Raw genomic sequence first — 21,598 nt, forward strand, 5'->3', positions numbered from 1 at the left:
GGATCCCTAGCTTCTTGCGGAAATCCATTTTTGGAAGCGTCACTTCTCTCGTGTGTTTTCGTAAGTTGTGAGCCTTGGCGCTGATCAGTCACAAGAATGTGAAACCCACTTCAAGATAGCAGGTTACAAGACAAAGTTGTGTATTGGCAGTATAGCCAAATGACAACATTGAAAGTAGTGTTTTGTGTAGCGGTCATTACTTGTAAGATGTGACCTATCATTTTATAGCTAAATAACTACCGTAAAACTTCAATTAAAAGCTGAGTCCCAATTAGACGCCGAGTCCCTTTTGCTGGCCAGGTGTGGCTACACGTTTAGACAAATAAACGCCGGTCTCAATTAGATGCCGGGTCTGTTTTTTCTATAAATTGGCGATACACACCAATGAGCTGGATGGAATTACATGTACATTCATGGGATTTTGCAAACAAACAACACATTTTTATATTGTGTTGCACGCACAAGACCGTGCAATGCATAAATTGGTGACTGGAATAAAGTAGCAATGTAATCAAGTGTGAAAGAGCATTTAAAATCTACTCTAAAATGACCAACGTGGTACAAATACAAAGAAAATAAATCTCTTTTAGGGCGCAGCCATTTTTGTTGTCGAGTCGTAGGGTAAGCCTCACTGAACTCGCTCTACTTTCAGAATAGCGAGTGGGGCCGACCAAAAGGACGTTCTTCTGTGAAATACCGCAAGAAAGCTGGGAGATTTACACCTCACGACTAGGACGTACCGGTGTGGGTACCAGATTGACTCGGCTGCCAGATCGACTCGGGGTCCTGTGCTTACAGATGACGTATCGACACTTGACGTATCGACACAAGCCAACGGACAAAACCCGGAAGGGTTGTTTATCAACGGGGCTCAATCATGGACATAAAATGAAGGCTCAATCCGTTTTGGTTTTGATTTCATTGAACGCAGCCCGTTCTTTTGCACAAACAAAGCCATTGGAAACACATCTAAAAGCACTGAAGAATGCATATGTAACCTAGTTCCTGTTAGGGACTCTTATTTTGAAGGAGGAGAACGGAAGTGTCTACTTGTGGGTCGCTGTTTTGACTCTGTGTTGGGAGCACTGGAAATAAAGTGGATCGCCCCGTTCAGTGAATGGAGTTAACCGATTCTCCTTTTATATATTACCCAAGTATAGGCAACAATAATTTGTACATTAGATTATTATTCATATATTAGAAAAAAAAAGGAGATCATTAATACTTGAGAATAACATGGGAATGAATGAAACGCGCGTGCGCATTTAAAAGACAGCGTTTACAGGAAGTGCGTCATTATTGCGCATCTAGGACGCCGAGTCGATCTGGCAGCCAACTCAATCCGGTACCCACACAGGCAATTCACCAAAAAGGTTGGAATAACTACTGTAACCTTCTATTTTCATCCTTTCTATCCTTATAGCCTTGTAATTGTTATACATGTACGGTAATACTCCTACTTGTTGAAATAATTATTAATAATTGTAATAATTTGATAGTTTTTCCCATCTTTGCTGAGCAAGAGTTTTTTTGTTTGAAAGGAATTAAACGCCTGTTCCATATAGACGCCTGTCCCAAATATAAGCTGGTTGAGTTCATTGATTGAAACAAATGAAAGCCCGGACTATTAATTGAAGTTTTACGGTAAATGCAATTATTTGCATATCAGTGACCTTAACACTTTGACATCTTGCTAATGCTTTTATAGATAATAACATAATTTTGAAACTACCTACTGGCTCCTTACAGGCAAATACAGATTTGCCTGTTAGAATATACAGCATATACCAAATTATGGATGAATAATGTATTACTATGGCTATTTGTATTATTTCTTTTATTTCTTTTCATACCCAGTGCGGGTATTGAAGAAGCGCGTTTTTTTATTTTGACATGTTTTTTGCAAAGCCACCCACCCACTTACGACATAAGCTCCTCCCACTTGATGTAACAAGCTCCTCCTACTTGTGTGTAGCTCCGGTGTGCAGAGATACACTCGGGGAAGACCCCGGTGTACTTGCAACCATAACATCAGAACCAAAACAATGGCAATCGCAATATTCTTATAGGAAGCTTTGCTATTGTTTACCTTACGAATTATGCGTTCATTCAAGAAAAACACAAGCCATCTCCTTAATTCAGATGAAAACGCATGGTTCTACTCGTTTGCTGTAAGCCATAGCTAGTTAGCATCGTTACCGTCCGTGGTCCATGGACGTGGGCGGATCTAGCGAAGCGAGTCGCGCGCCCTATGCTACATTAAACATGGCGGATTCGGGAGACTTTCAACTTAAACATTCAGAGGTAAAAATGATGATCAAACAATGGCAATCGAATAAGCCAAGGCCCTACTAAGCCGACACGACTTAACGGTACCTCAGTTACGTTTGAGATATTTGCCCGCTTTTGAAATGCTGCACAATAGGATAGCTCATCTGAAAATAGTTTGCTTTTATAACCTTAGAGCAACCCACAATGGCTGGCTGGGGGATAAGCGTGTTGGTGATGTTTTCCAGCATGTGCTACAGCTGTAATCTTGAAGGTGTTGCATTTCTGGAGTTTACCTCGACCTTAAGCGTCTGAAGTATTGGCTTATGAAGAGGATGTATTCACTTATGAATGCAGACCCGTCGAACCCTCACATTATAGTTTGAGAATGGCCATCTCTTATTTGAGATTGTGCAGATGTGCATTGACCCTATTTTACTCAAAACGCTAGTTATCATTGACAAAAACAACAACACAAGTAGCTATTGAGTCAAGTGTGGTTGTTTTTATGCAAATTAGGATGAATTTACTTGTATTAACGAAAAGGTGGCTGCTGGGATCTGAGAGATCAGTCAGACAATGTCTCCTGCTTTTATTCCGATCAGGTTTCAGAAGACCCTGGTAACCAGAGGCCAGAGGCACTGACCACAGGAGGAGCAGGCAAGGCCAAAAGCTCAAGCGTCCTGGCAGCAGCCAGCCGCGGCGAGGGTACGAGTGGCGGGATGGACGACGTCCTCGAGGGCGTACCAGCATTCCCGGCGGTGGAGGAGGAGGACGAAGACGAGGAAGATGAGGATGAAGAGGACGAGGACTGGCAATTCACCCTGCCAAAGGGAACCCTGGAAGACGACGACGTTGACAGCCCGTTGTCAGCTGAGGAAGGCCGGAGGACCAGGACTAACCGGCAGCGTGGCGATGGGCCACAAGTGGAGAAGGCCGGCGGACCTGCTTATAACTACAGCTCAGGTGTGTGGTGTGAGTGTGGCTAGACGGGGCGGGGGGTTGGCGGCAGTAGCTCAGGAGGCAGAGTGGGTTGGCTGGTAACCGGAAGGTCGCTAGATTCGATCCCCGGCTCCTCCTAGAGTGTCGAGGTGTCCCTGAGCAGGACGCCTTACCCTAACTGCCACTGACGAGCTGGCTGTCGCCCTGCCTGGTTGACTCCGCCGTCGGTGTGGGAATGTTTGCGTGAATGAATGGTTGTAAGTCCTTTTGGATAAAAGCATCAGCAAAATCCCCTAATTGTAAATATAAAATGGATTAAAATATAATTATTTAAAGGGAAGGGGAAACCCCCAACTTACTTTTTTCCGTTTGTTCAGCTTGTGTCTCACAAAGTGTCAATGAACATTTCTTTCATGTTTTCTACTTAAATGTTTTAATTAGTTAAACTGGGAAATTCTCTGTGAAATACAAAATGTGTGGCTAAAAAAGCTTTTCCAGAATGGCCTACCATTTGTGCCTTTGGAACTCAATGTGTCTGTTTCTTCTATACATCCCTTGAAAGTAGTCTCTTATTTGTTATCAGAAGGTGTTTCTCAGTTCATCATCTTTTGTTACTAAAAACCAACAAACAAAGATAACGATTTGGAAGATTCATTGAATGTTAATTTTGAGCAATGGTCTCTCTTTTTTCACAGCCTCATCGGCTGGAGCAGCGGTGGAGCGATCCAAGGAGCCAGATGCCAGTCAGGGGGGAAAGGTGATGTTCGGATAAAGATGGCTGCCCTTTGACCACAGACACATTCTCAGTCTGTGGGCCCACACTTAAAAAGCCTAATATGATAGTGTTAAGCACATATCTAGTGTTAAGCACATACTAAACATATCTATTTAATTTATTTCACATTCAAATAGATACCGTTTGCAAGGCTGTGTAAGAACAGCAAATGTATGAAGTCAACTGTCTGATCAGGCAAGGAAGCTTTACTGTCCTGGTGTTTTAAAAATGTAGCGGCAATATTTACAGTTCCTGATCACGTACAGGAGTATTACATGGTATCAACACAGTGGTGGCTGAGCAGCTTATATGAATGAAATAATGGCTATAGCAATTCTGTGTATAAGAAATATAAAACAAAGGTAGGACACACATTGTGCCTGGCCTCTGTTTACTGCAGACAGACTTTATGGCATTGTCGATGTCACAGTCCAAACACATTTTTGGAGCCTTAATTGGCTAATCCACGGGCCTACATTACGAACATTTTTGAGGATAATTTCTAATGTATCACCATTTCTGATGTCCCAGGTTCCTAAAGAGCCATCCGCGGCAGCGCCTCAGGCCCTAAGACCACCGCCTCAGGCCCCTGAACCATCGCCTCAGGCCCCTGAACCATCGCCTCAGGCCCCTGAACCATCGCCTCAGGCCCCTGAACAAGCGTCTCAGGCCCCTGAACCACCGTCTCAGGCCCCTGAACCACCGCCTCAGGCCCCTGAACCCCCCCTGCTCACCATCAAGGACGAGCCCTTGGACGAGGGCTACGACGTGGCCCTGCTGCCCCAGACCTCCATCAGCAAGATCAAAGAGGAGCATAAGGATGTACGTAGGGTGCCGTTGAATACCCTGTCTCACAATTAACACCTGGAATAGCGGTAGGGATATGCGCTTTGTGGGCTTTAATTGGCTGCGGCAAACGGCCGGCTGCTGAAACTATCTTCTTACTGTGGTAGTACAATAAAGTAAACAATTTGAATAATGAACAAAATATAAAAAAGTAACCATTAAGAGTACAGATAAAAATGTCCTAGTGAGACCTAATGTTCTAGTTGACCCCAAGTTAGCCAATGGAGAGAAATATGTGTTTCCTAATAGAGAAATGATCAGAAATGCCTATAGAATTGACTCTGATGTCTATGTGTTTGCTTCTGTGTTTTATCCAGGAAGAGCTGAGGATCAGTTCAGTCTTCTCTTTCCGGGGAGGAAATGCATTCGCACCTCAAGGTGGTAAGTGTATATAGTTAGACCAAAAATCAAAATAAAGTGAACACATTTCAACGCCCACCCGTCAGACTTTTGATATGTTCAAATGTTTTCTTAACCCATTGCGCGGCGCAACATTGTATCTAGTAGATACAATGTTGCGCCGCGCAGCAGCCGGCACAAAAGGATACAACAGCCGTATAGATGAGTGATGCTTTGTGTTTCCTTTGGCCCATTATAGATTTGGTCTCCTTGTACTACTTTTCCTACATTCTATCGCAAGTTACTTCCAGTTAGGCAATCAAGTCATTTGTTTCATTGTATTCTTACATTAGTAATTTCCTGCTTTGCCACATTGGTTGGTCACTGTTGAATGAAAAGGAATGATGTATTCACTCCGCCAGCTCCAGCCCCCTTCAGCCAGCCCACCACCACCATCTTTATCCCAGGGAGAGGTGCTCTGCTTCAGGCCTCGACGCTGGCCACCCTTGGGATCAAACCCAGACTGCCTGCGCCGGCCATAGCCCCCGCCCCTACTCTGCTGGCCTTACCACAACCCCTATCCCAGCCGCAGCCCTTACCACCGCCTGCAGTGATAAGCACCATTCGATGCAGTGGTTGCTCCAAGGTAAGCTCTCTCTCTCTTCTTGCTCACAAGTAGCTGTTAATTCAACGTCACTCAAAGTACGTTCACATCGGACAAGAATGTGTCCACCATGAAACAAATCCAAAGTACCAAAATAAATAAAAGTGTACTATTGCTGATACATAGACCTCATCAGTTCAGAGGAGGCCGTTCCTCTGATGCGACCGTTCTGCAGTTATTTACCCAGAATCCTCTGGGTCGAACGCTATAGGTGCTGGTGAAGGGCCAGACGGCGTTCCAGAGGAAAGGCGCCACCCAGCTGTTCTGCTCCACCGTCTGTCTGTCCAGCCATCTGCCTCCGACCAGCAAGGCTCGCAGCTGCTACCATTGCAACAAGTATGTCTCCACTACCCTCGCTGATGCTATTGGTTTGCAGTGGGACCCCCTTCATTCGTTTTGTTCTGGCGCTACAAGCCAACATTTACTTGCACTTCAGGACGTGAATATAGGTTGCTTTTGGTAACGTGAATGTGTGCAGTTGTCTGCAAGGGTTTTGTTTTGCATACCAACCTTGTACAAAGGAGCGATTTCGTGAGCCTATTTTACGCCTCAAAAACACACCCAATCCATCATAGCCCCCTCATAGGGGAACAGCCCACCCGCTACTCTATGTTACACTGGGATTAAAAAGTAAAACTGCAGTATAATTGAATCCTCTAAATCCATTGGATATTTTCGTGACAGAACGCAGAATGAGCTCGAGTTCACTAGGCGATATATAGGTTGAGTTATCCCCCCTGTCATTCTTACTGTGGCCGAAAGACTACAGGCGTCTTTGGGGTGGATACATGGCTTCAACGCTTTGTCCCTCAGCTGTTGTTTAGCTTATGTAAGTTAGCGTAGCACCCCTCAAACACAAATGGCGCCCTCTTGACCTCATGTGCCGCCCGGCATCTAAGCTAGTGCATCGCCTCACCGGGCAACGTCCAGTTGGGGAGGAGGCCTCGCCGTAGGGCTGCACGATATGGGCAAAATATGATATCCCGATCTTTTTTGGATGAATGGCGATACACGATATATATCTCGATATTTTCTATGGAGTGAGTTGGATGGTTTTTTTCGTAAGTCAAAAGCCACGTGTGAGATGTTGCAAGCACTTTTATTAAAACACAGGTCAGTATGACTGCAGCATATATCTATATCTATACCTTGGGTCCATTGTTTGAAGCAACTTTTTGAATCCATCCTGGGCCACCGTTGCGACCGGGTCCATGTCTATTGCGATGCGGTAGGGCACCGCTTTAGTGACTTCACGCCACTTTGCGGTTTTCCTGTCATACGGCTCACCACGAGTGAAGGAGTCTTGCAAAAGACATTGTTTCGGGGCAGAAGAAGCTTTCGCGGCCGGTGATGCAGCAGCACAGCCACCGAGTTACGCATTCCTCACTGCACTTTGTGCCGCTGCTGTAAATGGGGGAACAGATTTGTCGTGCTTCCACTTTCAGCCGCAACGGTTTTGCTACACTCTCTACGGATGACCTGCAGCTGCTGCTCACCTGTTTTTTTGAACCCGAACCATTTCCATATTATGGAGCCGTTGTTTCTCCTCTTTGAAAGAATTTCGTCTCCCGCCGCCGTTTTCTTTACCGGTACCCTCCATGCCTGTTGTGTTTGCGAGGGGGCGGGAATGAGGCGTCTTTGCACACGGCACGTTTGGAAGGACCGAGTGGGAGGGGGAGGGGTCGCGCTCACACAGTCTTCAAGGCAAACACAGACGCTTGAGGCGGAAACTGACCATTTTAACGCATATATCGATATAAACGATATTGTCAAATCTTGTATCCCTCTGGCAATTATATCGATATATCTTACATAGCCGATATATCCTGCAGCCCTACCGCGCAGCATTGGCCTGGGAACGCCTCGGGATCCCCCCGGTCCGAGCTGGTTGGCCCGGGAAAGGGAAGTCTGGGTTCCCCTGCTAGAGCTGCGGCCCAAGCGACCCGATCCCCGGATAAGCATATTTGAAGAGGAGGAGGGGGACCAGGACCTCGAGTAGCTAAGCCTTTCTGCTTACCAAACCGTGACCTTTTAACAGCGCGGCTAATGGTGAAACCAGTCGATCGCTACGTTCCTTCAATCGATCGGTCGTAGAGCTGGTCGATTTTCTTAAGTTGATCAAAGCCCTTATTTCCGGTACGCTTCCCTTTCTCTTTTTCTATACTGGCACTAGCAGTGACTTCTTGATATGTATATTCTTTTTCTTTGTTTTAATTCAGTGCTTCCTTTCCCCGTCTTCCTTTGTTCTCGGTGCAGAGAAATCGACGACCCGAAGAGCATGGTGATGGTGCCGCTGGACAACAACACCTTCATCCACTTCTGCAGTCACCACTGCCTGTCCGCCTCCAACATGGAGAAGAAGAAAACCGTGGCCCAGCTGCTGTATAACCCTCGCCTGGTTCCCTACACAGCCAAGGAACAGGAGAAGCCCCACTGCATTGTATGCAAGAGCACCAGTAAGGTGAGGAAGCACCCCCATAGGAGCACTTTTTGCTGTCTGTTTGTTTATTTATATGTTACCCACCTTTTCTTTTTTGGTGCCTCCTTCTTGTTAAAGGGGCAGTGAACCCAAAACCTTTTTTTACCTTTTTTTTTATTATTAGGTGATAAGTTGGCGCTGGACATAAAAATCCTTCCGAAAACCCAAAACGCAACTTAAACTTAAGCATTGGCCATGCTATACCCCCGCTCAGTTGTTCACCGACCGCTTCAGTCTGATCCTTCCCTATGCTCCCCGCTCCCTCTCTCTCGCTCCCCCGTCAGATTGAACACGAGGTGACGCACCAGGCCCGAATCCACAGCCTGTGTAGCGACGCATGCTTCCTGGAGTGGCGCAACTCCCGGCAGCTGGCCATGAACTGCTGCGAGGGCTGTGGTCTCTACTGCAAGAGCGACTCGGATGTGTGCCAAACCCTGACCGTGGAGAAGGCTCAGCTCAACTTCTGCAGCCCCACCTGTGTCAGCACGTACAAGCAGGTACGGGCCACCGGAGATTTGTATTCAGGTTCGCTCAAGAATTTAGGGCCGGAGACATGATTCAATGAACTGCTGCCTTCTTCTAGTCATTAAGACGGCGGGTTGTTGCAGGACGTCAAGTGGTAAAAATGTTTTACAAAGGAACACACATTCTTCTTCTGTGTCTTCTAGCACACAATGAGGATACACTGCTACCTAGTAGTGGACATAAATGTTGGCATTTTAGTTTGACTACGTCGGGCACCTTTTTTATTTGATAGTGTGATCAGGTGTGCTGATCAGGGGTTCTTCTGGGTGAAGCCTGCGTGTGATTGTACAGGAGTTCCAGCGGTTAACGCAGCCGTTCCTTTTCAGTCCTGCATTAAGAACACTGTGTGCCCCGTCTGTCACGACTCTGTTCGAGTCTCCAACACCATAATGGAGAGAGACCAGATGGGGAAGGTGCAGCTGTACTGTTCTACCACCTGTTTTGCTCAAAGCAGGCCCAGCAAACACATGCTCACAGGTAAATAAAACGACAAAACTAACCTACCTTTTTAACTTCAGCTCCTTTTTACTATCTTTCTGTTTGACACCCTCAAATGCACACAATTAAATCCCAGGTTTTATGTTGGTCATGTAAATGGTCAGGATTTACTTTTATGTAGAGTAACATAATTGCAATGCATAACAGTAGACACAATGAAACAAATGACACATTTGTAACACACATAAGGAACCTCTCAAACCTTAGCTGGAATTATTTTTTGCCACGTGGATTTTTGTTTAACCGTAACCAACTCCCCCTGTTTTGTATACATTGTGAACTGTACCAATGATCGATGTGTACACAATGTAACCCAACTCTTCACACGCCGTGATGCTCCACAGAGGAGCTCTGCTTCTCGGCTTCTTGAGGTGTAACTGTAGACCGTCCTTCTCTTTACCCGGATGCCCTCCCCAGGTACGGCGTTCCCGTGCTCCCAGTGCAATTTCAACAAGGTCCCTCAGTACCATTTGGCCATGTCGGATGGCCACATCCGAAACTTCTGCTCCCACGACTGTGTCTCTTTGTTTAGGTTACAGGTACTGAAAGCCTCATTTCATTCTGATAAAAAACATAATAGCCTAACTTATGCAGTATGTATCGGACATTATATATATGTGCTGGACTTGTATAATATGTTGGCTATTGCTTGGTTTAGAACAATTTGTATGCTGGACTGAAATATGAGCAGCAAAATCAAATAAAACCTTGTGAAATGATAGAATGTTAAATAAATGGGCAGTCTCTCTCCAATGGGTGCACCTCAGTTTGACGGTTCTCTGTGATCCAACAGAAAGAGGAGACCAGCTCTCAGCCCAGCCTGGTGAACGGCGCCACCAGCAGCCCCTCCTACTCCTCTGCCCCGCCCCCCCTCACAGACGGACCGCTGCCGGGGCCCGTGAGCAGGGCTGAGTCCCCGGTGCCGCGTCTCGACAGGTCCGTGCCCCAAGTGACCTACCCCAACGCCCACAGCAGGGTCACCTCGGTGCCCCCGCTGGAGCCCTCCTACAGCGATCTGGCCTCCCAGGCCCACCTGGCCCCACCCTCCTCGCCAGGCCACGCCCTGACTCAAGCCCCGCCCACACACAGCCACCTGACCTGCCACCAGTGCAACGAACGGTTTGACACCAAGCCGCTTCTCTTCAGCTACAAGGTGAGGCAGAGAGAGAGACACACACACACACACACACACACACACACACACACACACACACACACACACACACACACACCTTATCATGACAAAGCTGCAAAGGTAGGGCGTATAGTGGTGGGGGGAGTTACGGTGAGTTAATGCTTAACTTAAAGCAATTGAGTCGAGGTTACATGGATAAACATTTATAAAAGAGTGAACATTTTATTTAAAATATAAGGAAATCTAAAATAAATTGAAGAGCAATGTCTCCTATAAAACATCGGCTCCCTATTCTATCCTGTCTATTACCATCTGCTAACTGGCCACCCGTAGAGGCTGTGGTCCTGTTGCTCAGCAACCCTCTCCACTGCTAGTAACGCTAACTCCGCTCGGCCTGCAGGGTCGTATCTCCATGTTCTGCGACGCGGCGTGCTGTGAGCAGTACAAGACCCAGAAGAACATCATGGCGCCGTGCGAGAGCTGCAAGCTTGACAACGTGGTGTTTGAGGTGGTGACCTTCGATGAGCAGGACCGCGTGTTCTGCAGCCAGAGTGAGTGATCTTCAAACAGGTCCTCTGTTCCGCGCTCCATCTCCATCGAGCACCCGCCGGGGTTCCTACCCTTGTACGTGAAAGCTTACTTGGCAATACAGAAAAAAGGGCAGACATGTCTCTTGTGAATATGGATCAGATCTTCGCCGTGTTCGTGTGTTTATTCGGCGTGATCATATTCATATCCATAATTAAAAAGGCCAGAAATCGGGGCGCCCCGGTGGCTGACCGGGTACAGTGCGTACCATGAAGGCCCCGTCCTGACTGCAGCGACCCGGGTTGGATTCCTGCGCGCGGTCCTTTGCTGCATGTCCTCCCCCCCCTCTCTCTCATACCTTCCTGTCTGTCTCACTCATCATAAAGCATAAAAATGCCAACCGGCCAAAGTCTGCATCAACACGAGATAATTCCTTTTTCACATTGTTTGCTGCCATGTGTTTTAACGATGCTCCACTCCCCCCCACCTCCCTCTTCAAGCCTGCAAGCAGCAGTTCCGAGAGGAGGTGACGGCCGGGGGCAAGGGCCCCTGGAGGCCCTGCTCCTACTGCGGCTGCGAGAGCCAGAAGATGGTGCACAGCCACTACGGTGGGCGGGTGGAGGAGTTCTGCCGGCCGCACTGCATGTCCCAGTACACGGTGCTCTTCTACGGGGTAGGCGGCGCTCTCGGCTGGCGATGGCTTTACCGACGGTCAAATAATGCAACGGTTCTTTGATTTTTTCTTTGTATCCATTGAACCTATTTGTGTATCTACTAGATACAATGTTGCGCCGCGCAGCAGCCGGCACAAATGGGTTAAGGAACATGTTTCTTATCATCTATTGAAAAAAGGGCAAAGCTGTTCCAAATCTTTTGGGCAAATGTCGTGAGCGTTTGACCGCTGTGTCGTCTCACCAGACTCCGATGAACAACCATTGGGCAACACTGCTCAATGGGTCACGTTAAAGATGAACGTTAATTGAAATTTTGAAAGGTGCCTATTATGTGTTATTGCATGGTAAAGATAGTCACAGACTATTAAGTGAAATGCACGATGGTACGTCACACTTCACCCTCACTCTCTGCCTCTGTGTCTGCCTGTCTGTCCCCTTGTCCAGATGGCCCGGTGTGACGGCTGCAGGCAGCGGGGCTATCTGGAGGAGAAGCTGCAGTGCACCAGCTCGGTGCGCAACTTCTGCGGCCTGGCCTGCCTGATGCAGTACTGCTACCAGCACTTTGAGGCCAGCGCCCTGCGCCACGCCCACCCCCCCGCTGCGGTTCGCGCGCTACCACCGCCCCACGGTAGGACGACAGCATCGGTGTCTGTTGTCCACGTCGTCTTCACGCATACGCGCACAGGCGCGTGTGTGCATTTTGCGAGATGATACTCGGCAACATGCTAAGATAAACATAAGGAATAGTGTCGTGTTGTTTGAATATAATGTAATAATTATAGTCATTATTAATAGTTAGGCACTTACAGAACACACTTATTGTTTGTTGTACGTCCTGGCACTTAAAAATAGTACTTGGCATTGGGTAGCATAGTGATTGTCAGTACCTGGCACTTCCTTACTGAACATTCTCACTGTACCGACAGCGATATGGTGTTTCTCTTTCTTCTGACAACTGTACTCATTGTTGGTCCGCTAAATTTGTCCACTAAATGCAAATGTTAATGTAGTCATGCCACCACAGCTAAGCTAACCACCCCTCTACCGCTCTCTCTCTCTCTCTCTCTTCCAGCACCCAGTCAGGCCAACCATCCCTCCAAGATGAACCCGGTGGGGGGCGACCTGGTCTGCCTGGCCAGCGACTCTGCCACCCGGCCTCATGCTACCGGTCAGTTCACCTTCCACCTGCTTAAAGGAGATTCTGCACTTCATGACTCCAGTGCACAGTTTGAGTTTTACAATAATGGATTTTTCCTTCTCGTTTTTTTGTGTAAACCTATAGCGTTACAACATATACATACATAGCTCATATATTGTTGATTCATCAATCGTTGAATCAATTAATGTATTTCTTTGCCTAATAATTGCAATGTTTGCCATATGTAATATTCCCTTGATCAATGCATAGAGCTATTCTTGGATATATGTAGCTCTGATTTATGTATATTTTTATAGTAATTTACTTTTCATACCCATTCTGGTGGTATATGTTATACATTTGATTATCTTTTCTCTTTGTAGGCACTCTTCCAACTCCTTACACCCATGACAAGACGATATACCATGTAAGTACTGTGAGTCAAAAGGGCGGCACAAATAAACAACTAAATAAACGGTTACAGGACCTTCAGTGAAGCTAGGATTAAGACGAGACGGTATGTTTCCATCTGTGTCTGTTCGCAGGCTAGCACCCAGACGGACGCAATGCGCCCGTCTGGGCCCCGCCGCTGCCAGGTGAAGAACAAGTCAGTTTTGTGTCGGCCTTTCACACTGAGCCAGGAGACCATGTGCCAGCTGCCAGAACCACCCGCCAAGACCTCAGGTAGCTCTTTACCGTTGTGTTCGCTTCCAAAGAACCCTGGTATATCAATCCCTTGCAGATTCCCCGTTTCTGCAGGCCCCACAGCCGTGCAGTGCGGACAGGGCTTCGGCTCAATGGATCATTGATGATGATAATAATCGGGTACAGTCCGTCATAAGCCCGTAAGCACGCCGCGTTTGGTTGGCTTTTGTGCGTATGAAATCACTGAAGGGGGATGGTAGTCTTCCTGTGGCTCAACGCAGCCCCAATGAATGAATGAATGACTGCATTTCCCCGCTCACTCTTCTGTACGGGTTTTGTGTTTCCGCGGCAGACTCCTCCACCGCAGCTCCAGAACCTCGTCCCGTCAACCACCTGCCGGTGCGTCTCACCGACCGCCACTTCCTGGCCAAGAGGCTGTGGGGCAGCGTGGACTGCGTGGTCTGCGGCCACCACCTGCGCAAACGGGCAATGGAGGAGGAGCAGGAGGAGGGGCCCAGGGGGAGGAAGAGGGGGAGGACGGAGGAGTCGCAGGAGGGGTCGGGCGAGGTGCGAGTGGGGGAAACGGAAAAGGGGGACGAGAAGGAGGCGGAGACGCTTGAGCATAAGAGGCACGTCAAGGAGGAGGTGCGGGCAGAGACAGAGGCTAAGGAGGAGAGCGGGGAGGCCAAGGAGGTGGGCTTGGAGACTGGGGTGGGCGTGGCCGGGCAGGGGGCGACAGACTTCTACTGCCGGTTTTGTCCGGGGCAGCCGGGCCTGTGTCCCGCCCCCTGCTTCGAGATCTACCACACCAGGCTCCTGTACTGGGTCAGCCCTGAGCCGGGGGCGGCTGGGGAGAAGAGCTCTCCGCGGGACAAACCAAACACTCCTCACGCCAGTCTCCCTTTGCCGCCTCCGTCGGCCGCCAGTGGCCTGACACAGACCCCCACAGTCCAGGCAGACTCTGGACGACAGTAGGGGACTACAGGGCCGGGGGTGACGTCTAGAGCGTCGCCCTGCTCGCCACGCTCATTCCGTACGTTTATATTTATATATAGATATAAGATTGTGAAATGAAATGACCCAACACTTTTTATGCAAAATTGCAGTGAAACGTGTACGCTCTGCACTGCAGATCTGTGTGTTCATTTTCGTCTGTCGTAGGGTTGAGCTCTTTTCCACTATTATGATTTTTGGGTTAGGGTTATGATTGATTGGATTCACATCCGTTTTTTACTGAAATCTGATTTATCAGCCTTTTCACTAATGGTGACACATGAGAATAATACAACTTTATTTAAGGGAGATGGTATTTTACGCATTTATAACACATTTCTTGTATCTTTAGTTTCTTGTCCATTCTTGTGGGTTCTTGTAATTCCTTTGCCTAACACTTTCCTTGGTCTGGTAAGATTAGGTTTTAAATGTAGGTTTAAATTGTTTACATTTTTTATTCTTTCAACTTCCACTGAATGCTGAATTGCTGAGGCATCTATTCAGGGCTAAGGGGCCTGGGGTGGGTGGGGCACCAGTGATGACACCAGGGCAGACCGATCCTAAAACCAGCCAGGTGGACAGCAGTATGACTGATTCCCGTTGGCACAGTGTCGCGTCCGGGAAAGACGGTGATTGGTGCCCCAGTGTAAACAAAAAAGGATTTTTGCATCTAGCAGAGTTCCACCAACCCCCCCATGCCAACCTGTTCTGTGGACATGTCTGTTCAGAGATCACAAAGGGCAATGACTTGGGCCTTGGTATTGGTTTGGTCCTTTTGCCAAGCGTATTCCCTCTTGTCTATGTCCGCTTATTTTCACCGTAGTCAAGGGTGAATTCAAGAAAGGAACAATCCTTGATATATTTTTGATAGTTGATCGGCTGAATCCTTTATCAGGCATCACACTGTTACTTCCTTCATGGACATGAATGAGTGAGAGATCAGCAGGATTTCCCTGGTGTTGGCTCTGCTCACACAATTACCTCACTTAACCCTATTATGTTCTCCAACATGATAAAACTTGTCCATTCAAATAAATGACAGCTTTACATTATTGTCTCTATCTTAATTGTGAAACATTCTTCATCTGATGTTGGTGTCAAGTTTGAACATGTCTTCTGGCGAATGGTTTTATGCAGTTCATAGTTACTATAGTGACAGAACCTGCTTCCCTCTGCTCGCATATCGAGGACCACACGCCCTGTTACAGCCAATCAGATCCCTACTGAGGGCAACAGAAGGAGGAGTACTTAACGAAGAGATTTAGAGAGAAGACACTGGCCAGCACCATCATCTCACAGAATCACCTCCACATCATGTGTAACATCCCACTGTTCTGTTGGATTACTGGTACACATCTGGAAAGCATCCCAGAATGGAGATGAGATGCCCAGAACATTGACTCAGATGTACATCCACTTTCTGATGGTTCAGTCAACACAGGGAAACAAGAAGTATCATGGGAGAGCTGAAACAGTGTCGCATCGATGTCAGAGCAGCCTCTGTGTACTCAGGGAATGTTCAGATCTTTAAAGATGAGTGCGCTCTACCAGGACAGGGTTCTTGTCCATATGAGCCTTCAGGAGTTTCTGACTGCTCTTCATGTATTAGTCATTTATGCTAATCAGATACTCCTACAAGGTCTGCTTGGTGGGTCAGGAAGTAGCTCACGGACCAATCAGGGAACAGGCAGTTACATCAAGAAGAAGATTAGCAAAAGAGAAACTCGAGAGAAACTTCTATCGTTTCCACTCTCTGAACGAGCTTAACGCACCTTCTTTGGTGGAGGAGGTCCAACAGTAACTGACATCGGGAGGCTCTGAATGACTACTCTGCTCCAGAGAAGGGTCTTCTGAGATGGGTGCCAGTGGTCATTTCTCCAAAACATCTCTGTAGGCAAACAAGACATTCATGGCTATCCACAGCTGACTGATTTCAATAGAAATTCCACTAAATCACACTGTTTTTGTTCAGTATGGGGTCTATATGTAGTAATACCTATATGAGTTGAATAAACCAATATCTATTGTTAAAAAATAAGTGAATTTATATTTGTCTAAGTATAGCTTATGTGACCTTCATTATATGATGTAGGAATCAAACATGTCACTGATCTGTCAGCTTGAAAAGCCTCAGTTCTCTGCTCCAACTCCCGTCTGAGAGAGCTGGACCGGAGTACCTATGATCTGCAGGATTCTGGGATGTAGTTGCTCTTTATGGACTTGAGAACTCCACACTAGACTGAAAGTTCAGGTCAATTGTACTCATCGCAAGAAAAATTCTGTTGGTCAAATTTTTGTAAAATGTGCTATATCTATAATTGTCTACTAATTAAACATACCTCAAAACTTTTTCAAATGTTTTATTAATTACATTTAATACAAGTCTTCATTTTATTTTGAATTATAACAATAGATCCACAACAAATATTTGAATGCCTGTGCATTAGCCCTTTCCAAAATGTGCAAATTGCATCGGCCACAATGAAATGATTCCAATTACTACTGCATAAATACAGATAAGAGTTGCATACAAATCAGACCGAACTTTAATGAAAACAATGAGATTATGATGAAATAACACAATGGCCAAGATGTAAAACAGTATTGGAACTATTATTGGCTGTGATGACTTTTATCAACTGCCCTCTTTCCAGTTATTTCTGTTCTGTATAGGTCTCTTTAATTAGTTAAGGCATTTTTATTATTTGGCATTCCTTCCCAATTTTGGAAAATGCATGTCTAAAATTCACCATTCAGTTCCACAAAAGTATTCTTTTAAATAAAAGCTGCTGGTAAAAAAAAGGACTAAGCTGGTTAAGCAGTTAAAAATAGTTGAAAAAGCTTTTTTGTGTAATTAACATTTTGATATTTACGTGCTTGTCAGAACCATAAAAGACCCTTTGTTGTACTCTTATCAGTGACAGAAATTCAAAGAGAAATCGGTTGATTCCTTCCCTGGAAGTTCAGAGAAACTAGCATATAGTTCATCGCTTTTCTAGTTTCCATAAAGTTATTTTATTTCTTTACCTCAGCCCTAACTATAATGCCTTAAAAAATAATTTTCATAAAAAACAAAATAAATGAGATAACGTTTGAAAATTGCAAGTGAGGCAGAACCAAATCGGTATTTGCCTCATCAACATTTCTTAGAAACTTTCCATTAGTAAAAAAATAACAAGATGTAGAGTTCAATAACTGGATTACAGAAACCAGTTTGGGTGACTACAGAAGAGGCCAGAACAAGGTTTCCTGAGAAATAATAAGTGGGTCCTCTTGTGTATGCAAATCTTCAACATTGCACAACATGGAAAACAAACAGTCGGTCAGAAATTAGTCAGGACATAATAACGTACCCGTTCCTTGAGGATTAGATAAACATTTATATCCAAGGAACAATTCATACCGAACAACGGCCCTGACTATCCAGACCCCAGTCTAGGAAAAGTCCCAACATGCTCTTCCTCCAATACTTCCTCCAATGCAACACCAGTAATAAAAACTTCAGTAACTTTTACATCCCTTCTCATATCGTCCTTATTTATAGGTGACGAAAAATAAATCAGTTAAAACGCAAAATATAATAAAAACAAAAAACAAAAAAAACGGACAAACGGTTAAAGTCATAGGTGGACGAACGCATTGGCAAGTCGGATGCTTGACGTTTTGGGAATGAGGGCACTTGGGAACCTGCAGCGAGCCTACGGGGCCGCGTCATCAGGAGGAGAGCGGGGAGGGCACGCGGCTGGTGTCGGGGGCGACCAGGGGCGGCTCGGGATCCAGCTCAAAGCTGATGTTGACGAAGGCGGCGGCCGGCTGCTCTGCGGCCGGGCGCTGGGAGAGGCGGAAGCTGTCCCCGCCGCCCCCCTCCTCCTCCTCCCCCTCATGCCGCTGGTTGAATCGGTGCTCCGCCTCCAGGGAGAGCCGGTTATCCTCCTCCTCCTCTTCCTCCTGTGCAGGAACACGGCAGAGGCGGTCGGTAAAGAAGTGCGAGGAGACGGTACGAACGCTTTGTGAAAATGTGATTTGAGGCAAATGATTAGGCTACGAACAATGGGAAATCATAAGGTTACGAACAATGGGAAATCATAAGGTTACGAACAATGGGAAATCATAAGGTTACGAACAATGGGAAATCATAAGGTTTCGAACAATGTGAAATCATAAGGTTACGAACAATGGGAAATCATAAGGTTACGAACAATGGGAAATGCAGAGCACTTCAGCAACTGTTACACAAGTCTGTCACTTCAGTGGGAAGACGCGGTTACGGCCAACAATGCCTTTTATTTGCCCTTGCCAGCTGTGCGTGTAGAATTGTACCTCTTTCTTAATGCGGTAGTACTCATCGATGGCATACTGGTATTTGGGCGTGGTTATTCCGAACAGAGAAGCCATTTTTTCTCCCATGTAGTCACACACTGCAGAAGGTAAATAGAAAATAACTTTGTTGGTAAAGTAATACACAAACACTAGCCAAATAAATAGTTTTGAACAAAAGAAGGCTAGGAAAGTACATTTTGGATGTAAAAAAAAACACTGTAAAAGAGGTATTTTCAGTATTTCCTATTCCTAGGAATTTGTAATGCCATTCTTTGGGAATTGTATATTCTTTGATTGTTTTTACATTTCAGATTTACCTATTTAAAGTTTTTTTGTGAAATATGGATGTTGCATACATACACCAACTGCTATATTTTTTTTATAAGAAAATAAACATAAAAAAATTAGAATCATTATGATTCAGATTTTCTAGATTCCAGCAGCCCTAATTGTAACCCGATTTAGAATATGTTAAACAAGTTCTAAGTGCCTTCAAGATTACTAGTGTAAACAACTATGACTAGAAACTATTTGGCCTCTTTCTTGCAGTTAAGGGTTAAACAATATTATTATTATTTTTGAGCCTATTCAGCCCTCCTAATGAATGCTACTTTAGTTATGAATTGCAACAAAATCCTTTCTTTAGAAGCTCACCTGAAACGGTCGAGGTAGCTGCTCTCCACATGTGGAACCAGAAGTACGGGCCCCAGGTGAGTTTGGACTAAAACACACCGAAAACAAGCCATATATAAACCAGCATTGGGAACCTAACATTACAGCTGCCAATACTGTAAACATTCATATGTATCTCAGAGAAAAATTCCAAGCAAGTACAATTTTGGCTGTGCGTTTTAAGTTATATGGTGCTACTAGTATACAGGATGTTTCTCTACAGGCCGTCCACTCTGAGGCACATGTTGAGATTTTGGAGATGTGCAGTGCACATAAACTCCTTTATGCAAACAGATGTGGATTATATTTACAGAACTTTTTTCTCTGCGAAGCAACATGCTTATACGGTCTTTTCCACAAAATTCCTCTGCCTTCAATTTGGCACCTGGAATAACTCAAGAAGTCCAGTCTGTAATTTCAGAAACAAACTAATTTTGAAATTAGCTTACCGGGTCCACAGTCACAACATCTTTCTTCATAGGCGTCTCCTCATCCTCCTCTTCATCGGTGCTGTACTCCTCCATAGTTTCTCCGCTAGCGAAGAAGATGGTTCTACGAGGCACTCTAACTCTCCCTCCTTCATCTATAGCCTCTCCCATCTCCACACTCTCAAAATTGTCAGCAGCCCCATAATTCTTGAAAGATAACCAGAGAAAAATATATATATTGAGTCACAAATGTCATACCACCTGACACTTTGGTCACTCATCGTTATAAGCCACAACACTGAGATATGAGATTGTGGTCCATTCTATATTTAGCACGGTATAACAACATTAAACACTGCCCAAAATAACTTCAGTACAAGAAAAATGCGAACACCAGGAGAAGAGTTTCCCTTTCCAGATGTATTATTGCATTGAATTTCCTACTGGTATTGTGTTTCTTAAGACAGGACAACTTGTACTATAAGCCTGCTATCGTCAACAACTGGCGTCCATAAAACTTTGACGTGATCGCACATGCTTAGAAAGATAAATATACAGATATGCCACGAGTTTGTTCAAGATGGGAAAACAACATGGAACAAAATACGGTTGTCGTTTGGGGTGACCGAGCGTTTCAGCGCTGGAGCTATTGCTAAGGAAGTATTTTGTACACCTAATTAAACCAAGATTTGTAGCAGCCATAAGACAAAGAAAAGCACGCAGATTGAGGATGATCTAACCTTATCAGGTTCCATGGTTTGGCCAAGTGAAACGTTGACATTAGTGAGATACAACGACAAATCTGCCATTACAGGGACGCTGGTTACTAACAACTTCCAAACAGGAAGCCTCTGCCTATAATAATAAAAGAGAACGTACACAAACGCACGACGACTTCCGGTCACGCCTATTAAAATAAATGACCAGTGTTTCCCAACCACCGGTCCCTGGACCGGAGCCGGTCCGTGGACCCGTTATAACGGTGCCTTGAAATATTTTCAGAAAAGGCAAAAAAAAAAAAATATATATATATCATTATTATTTTAATTTTTAGGCTTAGGGTTAGGGTTAGGCTATACGAGTCATGTTATTTCCTCCAACACATCATCTCCATACAACTATTTGTTTGTTTCATTAATTGTTTTGAATGTTTAAATAATGGTTGTAAAATCCATACAATTAGCCTTTGTTGCCACCTTGTTCATCACATGCATCTAAACCACTGTAAATTAAGCACTGTAAACACACTGTGTGTTTTAACTACTTTTGTGTTTATTTTAGTCTCAGCTGACTTTTCTTGTGTTTCTCTAATACAATTTTATCATTTTATATTATTGTATTGTTGAAGGGAGCCTGAAACTCAAAAAAAATGCCGGTCCTTGCAAGAAAAAAGGTTGGGAATCCCTATAATATGTGACTAAAGATAACATACAACTATAAATGTCTGTGGGTGTATTTTTTTGCAAGTAGAAATCTATTGTGTATTGAAAGTAACAAGTAGCTGAGACACATAACCCAACGCTTGTTATATAATTGTAACTTACTTTATCGAGCCCCGAATCTGACGTTTATAGTCTATGTGCTGAATGACTATATGATTCAAACAATGCATATGCTTTTATCTTATGGTCATCTCAACTCTACAGTGAATCACATGAATAATAATGACATATCCAATATCTAGAAAGCTATCAATATGGCAGAGGAAATTAAAAATATACGCGTCAAA

General features: G+C 45.2%; 2 protein-coding genes across 2 annotated transcripts in view; one reads left to right on the top strand and one right to left on the bottom strand.

Moving 5' to 3' along the window:
- Nucleotides 1-14,431, top strand: part of LOC307086953 (uncharacterized protein) — a gene marked incomplete at its 3' end in the record, with an annotated part of 28,386 nt that extends 13,955 nt beyond the window's left edge. The window contains exons 5-22 of the mRNA XM_079752299.1: nucleotides 2,874-3,234; nucleotides 3,906-3,967; nucleotides 4,517-4,807; nucleotides 5,149-5,212; nucleotides 5,593-5,816; nucleotides 6,046-6,170; nucleotides 8,091-8,295; nucleotides 8,598-8,810; nucleotides 9,165-9,315; nucleotides 9,754-9,875; nucleotides 10,130-10,489; nucleotides 10,872-11,022; nucleotides 11,500-11,672; nucleotides 12,118-12,301; nucleotides 12,746-12,841; nucleotides 13,195-13,238; nucleotides 13,357-13,495; nucleotides 13,809-14,431. Coding sequence (XP_079608425.1) covers nucleotides 2,874-3,234; nucleotides 3,906-3,967; nucleotides 4,517-4,807; nucleotides 5,149-5,212; nucleotides 5,593-5,816; nucleotides 6,046-6,170; nucleotides 8,091-8,295; nucleotides 8,598-8,810; nucleotides 9,165-9,315; nucleotides 9,754-9,875; nucleotides 10,130-10,489; nucleotides 10,872-11,022; nucleotides 11,500-11,672; nucleotides 12,118-12,301; nucleotides 12,746-12,841; nucleotides 13,195-13,238; nucleotides 13,357-13,495; nucleotides 13,809-14,431 — 3,588 coding nt within the window. The remainder of the gene's footprint in view (nucleotides 1-2,873; nucleotides 3,235-3,905; nucleotides 3,968-4,516; nucleotides 4,808-5,148; nucleotides 5,213-5,592; nucleotides 5,817-6,045; nucleotides 6,171-8,090; nucleotides 8,296-8,597; nucleotides 8,811-9,164; nucleotides 9,316-9,753; nucleotides 9,876-10,129; nucleotides 10,490-10,871; nucleotides 11,023-11,499; nucleotides 11,673-12,117; nucleotides 12,302-12,745; nucleotides 12,842-13,194; nucleotides 13,239-13,356; nucleotides 13,496-13,808) is intronic.
- Nucleotides 14,432-16,834: 2,403 nt separating this feature from the next.
- fam177a1 (family with sequence similarity 177 member A1) lies at nucleotides 16,835-20,723 on the bottom strand. The gene is made up of 5 exons (XM_079752733.1): nucleotides 20,610-20,723; nucleotides 19,891-20,076; nucleotides 19,424-19,490; nucleotides 18,770-18,867; nucleotides 16,835-18,397 (listed from the first exon to the last, which is right to left on the bottom strand). The coding sequence occupies exons 1-5, from the start codon at nucleotides 20,676-20,678 to the stop codon at nucleotides 18,164-18,166; spliced, it is 654 nt and encodes a 217-aa protein (XP_079608859.1). The 5' UTR covers nucleotides 20,679-20,723; the 3' UTR covers nucleotides 16,835-18,163.
- Between the last annotated feature and the right edge of the window lie 875 nt (nucleotides 20,724-21,598).

Source organism: Pollachius pollachius, assembly GCF_949987615.1.
Source record: "Pollachius pollachius genome assembly, chromosome: 15".
NCBI classification, from domain to species: Eukaryota; Metazoa; Chordata; class Actinopteri; order Gadiformes; family Gadidae; genus Pollachius; species Pollachius pollachius.